This window comes from Panulirus ornatus, chromosome 58 (genome assembly GCF_036320965.1).
Source record: "Panulirus ornatus isolate Po-2019 chromosome 58, ASM3632096v1, whole genome shotgun sequence".
Taxonomy (NCBI): domain Eukaryota; kingdom Metazoa; phylum Arthropoda; class Malacostraca; order Decapoda; family Palinuridae; genus Panulirus; species Panulirus ornatus.
This window is the reverse complement of record NC_092281.1, coordinates 31,241,874-31,254,226: the sequence shown is the minus strand read 5'-3', so window position 1 is coordinate 31,254,226 and position 12,353 is coordinate 31,241,874. Positions and strand designations below refer to the sequence as shown.

The window sequence follows — 12,353 nt, the reverse complement described above, 5'->3', positions numbered from 1 at the left end:
CCTTGTATACATATACTATGTCTTTACTCCTATGTATATATGCACACATATACACCCTAGCTTATGCCAGGCACCTATCTTACCAACCAGCCCCTAGGGGAGGATGAACAGCTGGGTGGACTATGGACTGACTGTTATGACCAGGATTCGTACCTATGTGGGTTTGATCCCTGACAGCCCTCTCATGGACGACGGTCAGCAGTGCTAATGGCTACAACATATTTGATGTTGCTACTGTGGAGTTAGGGTGTTGTGATGTGACTGTAAGGTCTCCTGCATGACTTCATGTTCTTGGAACGGTGTTACCTGACTCTGCCTGCTTGAGGTTACACTGCAAGTGAAAAGTCACCTTGGGCGAGGCTGTATCAGACGAAGAACAGTCTTGTCAAAAATTTTCTCACTCCAAAGGAGCCTACGTTTTCCTGCTACTATAAATTATGCAGCTTGGGGCGGCAAGAGCCTTTAGAAAGCTCTTGGATAACACCAGGACTCCTTCATGTAAACTGACCCTCGGGTAATCATAGATGAAATAAATATCCATCGAAAGAATCCGATAAAGACTGATATGATGAAACATTTGAAGGATGATGGAGCAGAAAGAGCGAACAGCCAAGTGATGGAGCCTAGAACACCCTGCTCCATGGTGGCATTACTTAAACATTATTAACCTGATACAAATACTGAAACATATCAGCAATGAATCTTGTCACACAGGTTACCATGAACCACATGTTGCACCAGACAAAGAGAAAACTCACTTCTACACAGGAAAGTCTACTGTCTATCTCAGTTGCCTAGCAACAAAACCTGTTGGTTAAACTGAGGTTGTTCTTCGATATCAGTGCCATGTACACTGCGAAGGAAGTAGTATTACATCATTCCTACCGATGAAATATAATACCATCCTCATCACCAAGAGAAAATTTGGCTGATGATATGTCCGCTGAGGCAATGTCAAAGAAAAAACTGAACCAGGTGCTGCCATCCCATCACTCAACTAGCCACCTACTTTATTTCATAGGCTTTGGCTTGAGTTTATACTAAAATATCTGGGTGGTTTCATTACACATTTTATGATCCAGACAAACAAACTATCAAACTATATATCACTTTGAACTGGCATTCAAGTATCAACAAAAATGCATTGCAACTGAACAAAGCTCCATATATTGGTCATTTAACCAAGTTATTTGTGTGAAATGGAATAGCGGTTCCTGACTATACATGGCCCAGTGACTGAGTGATCGGTAATCATCTACTTATAGATTATAGATTTCTATACATCATGGAGGTCTAACAGAAGTTAGTGTAACTAGTGTAAGGCTAATACTCCACCAAACACATCTGCCTGACACAGATAAGATCACGGTCGATAAAGAAAATCTGTAATAGTAAAAGTTTTCCATTCTTTTTCACCAGTCATTTCCATAAGTTTACATTTGCTCTGGTTATTTTGTCGTATGTGACAACGTCGAGGGAATAATTCTTAACTCCACTTCACCTTCAGATCTCAAATATTCATTATGTCTTAATGCTTCTTAGGCCTCGACTCAAGTAAAACATGAGAGGCGTTGTACTTAAAACCATCTACTCCACTCACTGTTAACTACCGACAAGATTCTGAAGTTTCATTTACAAATTATTTAAGTTTTGAGATTTGATAGCAAGATCTCAAAGAAAACATTTTCTGTTGTTCCTGGTTGGTGAAGTGGTCAACAAAAACAGTGGTCTTGAGATCAATGGACTCATCTCTAAACAATACAAAATATTTTTGCGTGTATTTTCACGAGTCCAACTGATAAAGCTACGATTGTGTTTTACTGAAAATCATGGATTCAGTCCATCAATCAGTGCGAGACCAGTTGAGCTACCAACGCTGCTCTGATCCAGTACAGGTCCAAAATCGATAGCGTGAGAGGTGGCTAGAGAGACGTTACTTGTGCCAGAGTAAGTTCAGGAACAAATTGTGCTTGTTCATGGTGCTCACTCTGACCTGAAGTTTACCACCTACACCAGTGGTCCACTACTTACTTCAGCCTGAATCTGAAACAACACATGATAATTGGTGATTCTGTGGGAAGCAGATCTAATTTTGTGACATTCATTAATTTGAATAACAACGATCAGACATGGAAGTGGTAAACACTGGACACTCCTTAAGGGTGAAAATTTTAAGGTGCATCACTAGCAATTAAGTCTTCCAAGAGCTTGATAGTTCGTTAATCACCATCATGCCCCATTCTCATGCCCTGGATAAATCCCTCACCCACAGATGTATGATAACATTGTCTAAAATAGAAACTGTAATGCAAGATTTTGAAAGACTGCATGAAGACACCCTACGGAAACTATTGAAAAAATATAAAGTATTCATATATATATATATATATATAAAGGGTTTTACTCACACTAAAGTTGCAAGACCGGAACCAAGGTTGTATGAGAATTCAACTCGTCCATTGCGAAGGTTGAGGGATATAAAGTCTCCTCCGCCACCCATTTGTCCATTATAGAGTAACACGCCATCTGGGGATCTTGTGAGGAACCAGATTTCCAAGGCTAGGGAGTGGCCCACATTTTCCAAGGTTGGCAGTTCCAGGTAGGCATCACCATCAAAGTCAGGGATGACCACCTCACGCAGGGTACGGTCCACTGCAGCACAGGGAAAAATACTTAATATGAACTGATCATTTAATGTACGAGTTATGTAGCTAAGAATTTATTATAAATGAATGCCTTTCGAGTTGAACCTTTCAATCAATGTGATGTGTTTCCTTAACATGAACAGCATTTTGAAATCCTTCATGTCTGTAATACAATACCTTCGAAATACAATTCTATACAATACGTACAAGACTTTCATGATACTTCATACAGATCTTACGTTGTTTTAGAGCTTATGACATACTGGACAGAAATTCTGTCAATATCTTGATATGGCACAGCCCATTTTCTCTGTAATATTAACAATCACAAACGATGGACTGATGCAGTGCCTTTGCAGCAACACCACAGCGTAAGGATTATGTACTCACTCTGATCACACAAGGTGCCAGTCCTTCCTGGAGGACATTTACAGAGGAAGCCTTCAGATGGCAGGGTTACACAGGTGGCTCCAGCTTGGCATGGTTGGCTCTCACATGGATCCAGGCGCACCTCACACCGCTCTCCTGAAGAAACCATAACATATTAGAAAACTGGAGAGTTAATCCTAGTGAAGATCTGTTGCAAATATTGAAGTGCAAGAAGATACAAAAAATATTCTGTTACAACGACATTCGTTCTATTAGCTTTATAAACAGTGCGAGAAAAACTATAAATAACCTAACATATCAAAAATTATGTAGTTTACCTGATGAATTGAAGATTGTCACAAACACATTCCAAGTAAATAACAGGTAAAGAAATAGAGAGTGGAATCAGATGAGCTAAAAAAGCTTCTTAGAAAGTAATGATTAACTTAGTTTAACGTCTATTGGTTAGCAAATACATTTGTTGGTCAATACATACACAGACTATTAAACAAAGTTCCTCTTGAAATGAATGATATCCCTAAATAATACTAAAACTAATAATCTTCAAAATTACAATAAAGCTGTAACTTAATGATGTAAAATGAAAGTTTCGCTGTACGATAACATTTCCCATTATTAACCCACAACCTTGAGCAGACTGAAAAACTTGCGAGAATTAATATAAATATCATTAGCCAGTGACGTGATTAATTGTATATATAAGCATGACACCCAGCTATCACGGCTGTAAGGTATTAAGACTTCTCAATTATCTCACAAAGACATTGAACTCTTATGAATTGCTGCACTTCACCTCAGGTTGCCCACGTAACACCCCATCCAGAGGGAACATAGTCTTCCTACAGTAATACCAACCGGTGTATCCCTGAACGCAGAGACATTTGAAGTGACCATCATCAGTAGGTCTGCAGGATCCCTGATTAAGGCAAGGTAGCGACGCGCAAGGGGAAGTGGAGCACTCGCCCACATGCTCTGCTCTCACCACGTGTGGCGACCCAGGCCACACCAGGTCCAGCGGTCGACCATTGATTCTTACTGAACTTAGGCATCCAACAAGACCTTCTGTTGTCCCTGCATTGTCCCATACCCTGAAGAAAGAACTTACATCAGTGTGACAACACGTGTCTGAAGTGCAGCAAGCAGCACTGAAATCCTTTAAAAAATAAAACCCTGAATTCCTTAAAGCAGCAAAACAATAAAAGAACAAAGTTAGCTTTAGCTATACTATTAGTGAAGAGGAAAATACACCATTAGCGTTTGTATTCCTTTCTTTTATGAAACATTTCATCATAGCTACTCTGACATGTGTCGTCAATAACGTAAAAATCTTACCAGTAACTTGACAATTGGCAAAATGCACTGTTCTAAACATCTGTGACATTCTGTGACTTGTTAGACCTAATAGATGCAATCTACATATATATCTTTTCTTTTATACTCATTCCTTTTCCCTCAAAAGTAAGATAGCGTCAGGAAAAGACAAAGAAAAGATCTCATTTGCTCACATCCATTCTCTAGCTGTCATGTGTAATGCACCAAAACCACAGCTTCCTATACATAACAAGCACCACAGACCTTTCCATGGTTTCCCACGCCCGCTTCATATGCACTTGTTCAATCCAGTGACAGTAGGTCAACCCATGTATACCACATCGCTCCAACTTTCTCTACCCCATGCATGCCTTTCACCCTCCTGCATGTTCAGGCCCTATGCACTCAAAATAATTTTCACTATATCCCTTCATGTTCATTTCTAATTTGGTCTCCCCGTTCTCTCTGTTCCTTCCACTTCTGAAACAAATATCCTCTTTGTCAACCTCTCCTAATTCATTCTCTCCTTATGTACCATTTCAGCACACCCTCTTCAGTGGTCTCGACCATATTCTTATCATTACCACCCTCTCTCTATCTATATACATCTCGTGACGTCTGTTTCCCTCCTTTAATTCCCTCATGGGAGTGGGCAAGGCAATAAAGTGTCCATAAATAGTAAACTCCAGTGCCGCTTTTTAGAAAAGCCTTTAGTGCCTCACCCTTAATAGGCCACTGGCAGAAGGCAACTCCAGTGCAGTATTTGCAGAGGGTCCTACATATTGTACCTACTGATACTTCTGCCTGATGTACCTGCCTAATGTTCCTTTTTACTACCTCTACTAAATGTTCCTACCTACTACTTCTATCTATTGCTCCTACCATTTTGTGCTTACAAGAAAATCTATAGTTACACAAATGAGCTGTGTGAGTTAAGTGTTTTCAAGTGTTATGTGTGACATGGAGATATTGTATGTTCGTGGACAGAATGACAGTAGTCCACGCATGGGTGAGACAGAAAGAAAAGACAGCTACTTGGGTCAGAGAATTGCAACTTGACAACCACACTAGTGCTGACTCACTACGCAGCCAACACTAACCCTCTCGACACCTAGACGGGAAGTACTGGTAATATACCTGTCTGATCATGAGCTGCCCACCAACTACTGCCAACTCTCTCTCATTCTATCATTGCTTATTAGATTGACCCTCCTCCCACCATGTCTTGTTCCCAAACATTACACTTGCAAAATATGCACCCTTCTTCGTACAATATCTACATCCCATGCTTCGCATCTGTACACCAGTGATGTGACTACTTTAGCTTCAAATATACCATTTGCTGCCTTCCCAGATAGTGACCTCTTTCCACACACTCCTCAATGCTCCCAGAACCTTTTGCTCCTCTCACTCACCCAATAACTCACCTCTGCTCTTATGGTTCCATTTGCAACCTTGTCCATTTCCAGATATCTAACAACACTTAACTTACTCCAGTTTTTTCCATTCAAACTCACATCAAAACTAACCTGTCTCTGCACTCTGCTAAACCTAGTAACACGACTTTAATTTACATTTATTCTCAATTCCCTCCACACACTCTACCCTTAAACTCAGCACCAACCTCTGCACTTCCTCACTTGAAATTGCCACTAGCAAACAACACCTGACTCACCTCCCAGTTCCCCTCACTCTATACAGACTGCATACATGCTCCTCTTTCCAAGAGCCTTGCATTTACTTCCCTCACAGACCAATCCATAAACAAAAACAGCCATGATCACGTCACACAACCCCTGCCATAGACACAACTTCGCCTGGAGCACTCACCCTCCTCTCAACCTATTTGTATACATGCCTTATTCACTTGACAAAAACGCCATACCTCGGATCCATAAAATATTGTTGGCTCTACTTTTGCTACTTTGCCCTCCCAGCTAACGTTTTCTCATTCCACTCATATCTTCAGCGCTCCCAGAACCTTCGCCCCCTACCCCATACCATGATGTACTTCTACTTCCATGGTTCAATTTGCTGGTAAGTCCATTCCCAAATATCTAAAACACTTCACTTCCCCCAATTTTTCTCTATTCAAACTCACATCCCAACTAACTTTCCCTCAACCTTGTCGAACCTAATGACCTGCTTTTATTCACATTCACTCTCAACTTTCTCTTTTCAAACACTTCCAAATTCAGTCACCAACTGCCGTAGTTTCTCACTTGAATCTGCAACCAGTACCGTTTCATCAACAAACAACAACTGACCTACTCCCAGGCCCTCTCATACCCTATATATAGCTTGCTCATCCCTCTCCCCAAGACTCTCACATTTACCTCCCTCACCACCCCATCCATGCAGAAACTGAACAAACATGGTGACATCACACACCTGCCGCAGACCAGCCTTCACTGGGAACCATTCACTCCCCTCCATTACTACTCGGACATAAATTTTACCACTGATAAAATTTTCTCACCGTTTTTAGAAGTTTTCCTCTCACACCATATATTGTTAAGACCTTCTACAAAGCATCTCTATTAACCCCATCATATGCCCATAAATGCCACTTACAAAACCATTTGTTTTTAAGGATTTCTCATACACATTCTTTACAAGTAAACACTTCATCCACACATTCTCTACCACTTCTGCTCCTCCCCAGTCTGATGCTCTGTACATGCCTTCACCATCTTAATGAATACTTTCGTATACAACTTACCAAGTATACTCAACAAAATCATCCCCTTGCCTTTAAATAATGGCACTGCACATGCATTCTTCCAATCCTCAGGCATCTTACAATGATCCACACATACAATGAAACTCCATACCAACCGATAAAACATAGTCACCCACTTTCCTCATAAATTCAACTGCAATGCCATCCTCTCCAACTGCATTACTACATTTCATCTTACGCAAGACTTTCTCCACTTCTTTCTTCAACCATGACTCTCTCACTTCGCATATCACCCCGACCAAACACCTTACATCTGCCATGCTATCGTCAAACACATTAACAATCCTTAAAAATACTCGATCCATCTCCTCATCACTTCATCTCTATTCTATCACTTACCTTTTTGCCCCATCACCAATTTCCCTTTTGTTTTATTGTCTTTCGCATATTATTTACTACCTTCCAAAACATATTATTCTCCATACAGTTTATTCACACTTTGTTTTTATTATACTTAGGCGCTGTCTCCCGTGTTAGCCAGGTAGCGCAAGGAAACAGATGAAAGAATGGCCTAACCCACCCACATACACATGTATATACATAAACGCCCACACACGCACATATACATGCCAATACATTTCAACATATACATACACTGACATATACATATATACACATGAACATATTCATACTTGCTGCCTTCATCCATTCCCGTCACCATCCCGCTCCACATGAAATGGTACCCCTCTCCCCTCGCGCGCGCACGAGGTAGGGCTAAGAAAAAACAAAGGCCACATTCGTTCACACTCAGTCTCTAAATGTCATGCATAATGCACCGAAACCACAGCTCCCTTTCCACATCCAGGCCCCACAAAACTTTCCATGGTTTACCCTAGACGCTTCACATGCCCTGGGTCAAGCCATTGACAGCATGTCCACACCGGTATACCACATCGTTCCAATTCACTCCACTCCTTGCACGCCTTTCACCTTCCTGTATGTTCAGGTCCCAATCGCTCAAAATCTTTTTCACTTTATCCTTCCACCTCCAATTTGGTCTCCCACTTCTCGTTCCCTCCACCTCTGAAACATATATCCTCTTTGTCAATCTTTCCTCACTCATTCTCTCCATGAGACAAAACCATTTCAACACCTCTTCAGCTCTCTCAACCACACTCTTATACTCTTTTTATTACCACACATCTCTCTTACTCTTTTATTACTTACTCGATCAAACCACCTCACACCACGTACTGTCCCCATACATTTCATTTCGAACACATCTACCCTCCTCCACACAACCCTATCTATAGCCTATGCCTTGCAACAATATAACATTGTTGGAGCCACTATTCCTTCAAACATACCCATTTTTCCTTTCCGAGGCAACGTTCTGGCCTTCCACACATCCTTCAACGCTCCCAGAACCTTCACGCACTCCCCCAACCTGTGACTCACTTCTGCTTCCAGGGTTCCATCCGCTGCTAAATCCATTCCCAGATATCTAAAACACTTCACTTCCTCCAGTATTTCACCATTCAAACTTACCTCCCAATTAGCTTGTTCCTCAACCCTACTGAACCTAATAACCTTGCTCTTCTTATTCACATTCATTCTCAGCTTTCTTCTTTCACACACTTTACCAAACTCGGTCACCAACTTCCGCAGTCTCTCACCTGAATCTGCCACCAGCACTGTATCATCAGCGAACAACAACTGAGTCACTTCTCAAGCCCTCTCATCCACAAAACTCTTGCATTCACCTCCCTAACATCATCCATAAGTAAATCAAACAACCATGGAGACATCACACTCCACTGCCGCAAACCGACATTCACTGAGAACCAATCACTTTCCTCTCTTCCTACACGTACACATGCCTTACATCCTCGATAAAAACTTTTCACTGCTTCTAACAACTTGCCTCCCACACCATATATTCTTAATACCTTCCACAAAGCATCTCTATCAACTCTATCATATGTCTTCTCCAGATCCATAAATGCTACATGCAAATCCATTTGTTTTTCTAAGTATTTCTCATAAACATTCTTCAAAGGAAACACCTGTTCCACTTCAGAAACCACACTGCTCTTCCCCAGTCTGATGCTCTGTACATGCCTTTACCCTCTCAATCAATATCCTCCCATATAATTTCCCAGGGATACTCAACAAACTAATACCTCTGTAATTTGAACACTCACATTCATCCCCTTTGCCTTCGTACAATGGCACTATGCATGCATTCCGCCAATCCACAGGCACTTCACTATGAGCCACACATACAATGAATATACTTACCAACCAGTCAACAACACAGTCACCCCCCTTTCTTAATAAATTCCACTGCAATACCATCCAGACCAGCCGCCTTGCCGGCTTTCACCTTCCGCAAAGCTTTCACTAGCTCTTGTCTTTACAAAACCATTTTCCCTGATCCTCTCACTTTGCACACGACTTCCACCAAAACACCCTATATCTGCCACTCTATCATGAAACACGTTCAACAAACCTTTAAAATACTCACACCATCCCCCTCTCACTTCACCACTACTTGTTATTACCTCACCATTAGCCTCCTTTATCGATGCTCCCATTTTTTCCCTTGTCTTACGCATTTTATTTACCTCCTTCCAGAACATCTTTTTATTCTCCTTAAAATTTAATGATACTCTCCCACCCCAACTCTCAATTGCCCTCTTTTTCACCTCTTGCACCTTTCTCTTGACCTCCTGTCTCTTTCTTTTATACATCTCCCAGTCATTTGCACTATTTTCCTGCAAAAATCGTCCAAACGCCTCTCTCTTCTCTTTCACTAACAATCTTACTTCTTCATCCCACCACTCACTACCCTTCCTAATCTGCCCACCTCCCACTTTTCTCATGCAACAAACATCTTTTGCGCAAGGCATCACTACTTCCCTAAATACATCCCATTCCTCCCTCACTCCCCTTACATTCATACTTACTCGCCCTAATACTCATTTGTCCTCTTTTTCAATCCCGCACCTTCCTCTTGACCTCCTGCTGCTTTTTTTTATATACCTACCGATTGTTTGCACTCCTTCCCTGTAAGCACTGTCCAAACGCCACTTTTCTTTTATTCGCATCTTTGCTTCTTCATCCCACCACTCACTAACCTTTCTAATCGGCCCACCTCCCACCTTTCGTATGCCACAAGCATCTCTTCCCTAAATAGCTCTCATTCCTCACACATTCCCTTTGCTTTATGTGCTCACACCTTATGCCTTTCTACACTCAATCTCTCCTAATATTTTTTTAAATAAGTGTCTTTTCTAAAGTGCTATCTGTAGAAGAGAGAGAGAGAGAGATAGAGAGAGAGAGAGAGAGAGAGAGAGAGAGAGAGAGAGAGAGAGAGAGAGAGAGAGAGAGAGAGAGAGAGAGAGAAATTCTCTACTCTAATTCATCTATGGATACCTACTAATTTTTTGCTACTTAAGGGCGACTTGATAGCTTGATATTTGCATATCATCAAAATGATTATGTCAGTACTATATGAATTATTGTGAAAGAATTAAGCTTAGGGTCGCTACGATTCATTTAAGTCTTTATATCGACCATCTCATTCTTTTAAGAAAATCAAGTAAAAGCATATAAAGCTAATACACTAACCTTACTTTAGAGCTTTATAGATATCATGAATCTTATAGAAATATTCAGATTAAATGCAAGTGCAATGCCCTTCTAACGAAAAAAAGAAAAATGAATGCAGGACAACCCTACCATTCATCAGTGGTGGGAATATAGCCAGTGTAGGTGGAGACTTGCTGTTAAGGTACATAATGTTCCCATTAGAATGCAGTCTATATCTTTTGTCCTTTATTGTATATGGAATATAAGTATGGAAAGTTCTGAAGAATATATGGAGACCACTGAGAGTCAAATGAATTGTGCTGTTCATGTCCTCCAACTTTCTTTTTTTCTAATTACGAAACAAGATTAAATCAAATAAAGTCTTCCATCCTGACCTTGTTCTGGAGCTCTCGAAATATTGGAGATTTTCTAAAAATTCTTAAATCCTTAAAACTATATAGAAACATTTCAAAGGAAGAAAGGCAGGCAGCTAAACATGGGAGTACATGTAATGACCTTAAAATCAGTGGTAGAAAACGGATAGCAAAGCAAAAGGCACTCTCCATCCACCCTCCCTCCGCTTCAACTAACTGCGAGAAAAAGAAGGAAGAAGGAAACACCGCAGTATGGGGGAAAACATACTGCTATGGAAATTATATAGAAAAGTATGGACTGGGAAGTACTCCCTACCAATAAAGTTTCCTAACAATTTACCGTCTCTCATTTGTGGGAACGTAGCCGATGTAGGTCGACCCTCGCAGGTCAAGGCTCTTGAGGTTTCCAGGAGCCTTTCCAACGGAGTCTTCAGATTCGTCCAGCTGTAAGATCCCATCCTTCTGGTATCTCTTAGCCACCACCTGGAGGAGTGAAACAAGCTTAGTATTCTCCCCTGGGACAAGAGAAGATATAAGCAAGTATTCGGAGCACACATATATTTTTTTCCATGATATATGTATATGTTTTATATTTTTTTTTTTTTTTTTTTTTTTTTTTGCTTTGTCGCTCTCTCCCGCGTTTGCGAGGTAGCGCAAGGAAACAGACGAAAGAAATGGCCCAACCCACCCCCATACACATGTATATACATACGTCCACACACGCAGATATACATACCTCCACAGCTTTCCATGGTTTACCCCAGACGCTTCACATGCCCTGATTCAATCTACTGACAGCACGTCAACCCCGGTATACCACATCGATCCAATTCACTCTATTCCTTGCCCTCCTTTCACCCTCCAGCATGTTCAGGCCCCGATCACACAAAATCTTTTTCACTCCATCTTTCCACCTCCAATTTGGTCTCCCACTTCTCCTCGTTCCCTCCACCTCCGACACATATATCCTCTTGGTCAATCTTTCCTCACTCATTCTCTCCATGTGCCCAAACCATTTCAAAACACCCTCTTCTGCTCTCTCAACCACGCTCTTTTTATTTCCACACATCTCTCTTACCCTTACGTTACTTACTCGATCGAACCACCTCACACCACACATTGTCCTCAAACATCTCATTTCCAGCACATCCATCCTCCTGCGCACAACTCTATCCATAGCCCACGCCTCGCAACCATACAACATTGTTGGAACTACTATTCCTTCAAACATACCCATTTTTGCTTTCCGAGATAATGTTCTCGACTTCCACACACACACACACACACACACACGCACACATATATATATATATTCTTTCTTTTCTTTTTCTTTCATAGTATTCGCCATTTCCCGCG

General features: G+C 41.2%; 1 protein-coding gene across 1 annotated transcript in view; it reads right to left on the bottom strand.

Moving 5' to 3' along the window:
* The window catches only part of LOC139766704 (agrin-like), an 889,459-nt gene that overhangs the window by 66,077 nt on the left and 811,029 nt on the right, over positions 1-12,353 (bottom strand). The window contains 4 exon segments of the mRNA XM_071695624.1: positions 2,409-2,652; positions 3,036-3,170; positions 3,891-4,123; positions 11,338-11,480. Coding sequence (XP_071551725.1) covers positions 2,409-2,652; positions 3,036-3,170; positions 3,891-4,123; positions 11,338-11,480 — 755 coding nt within the window.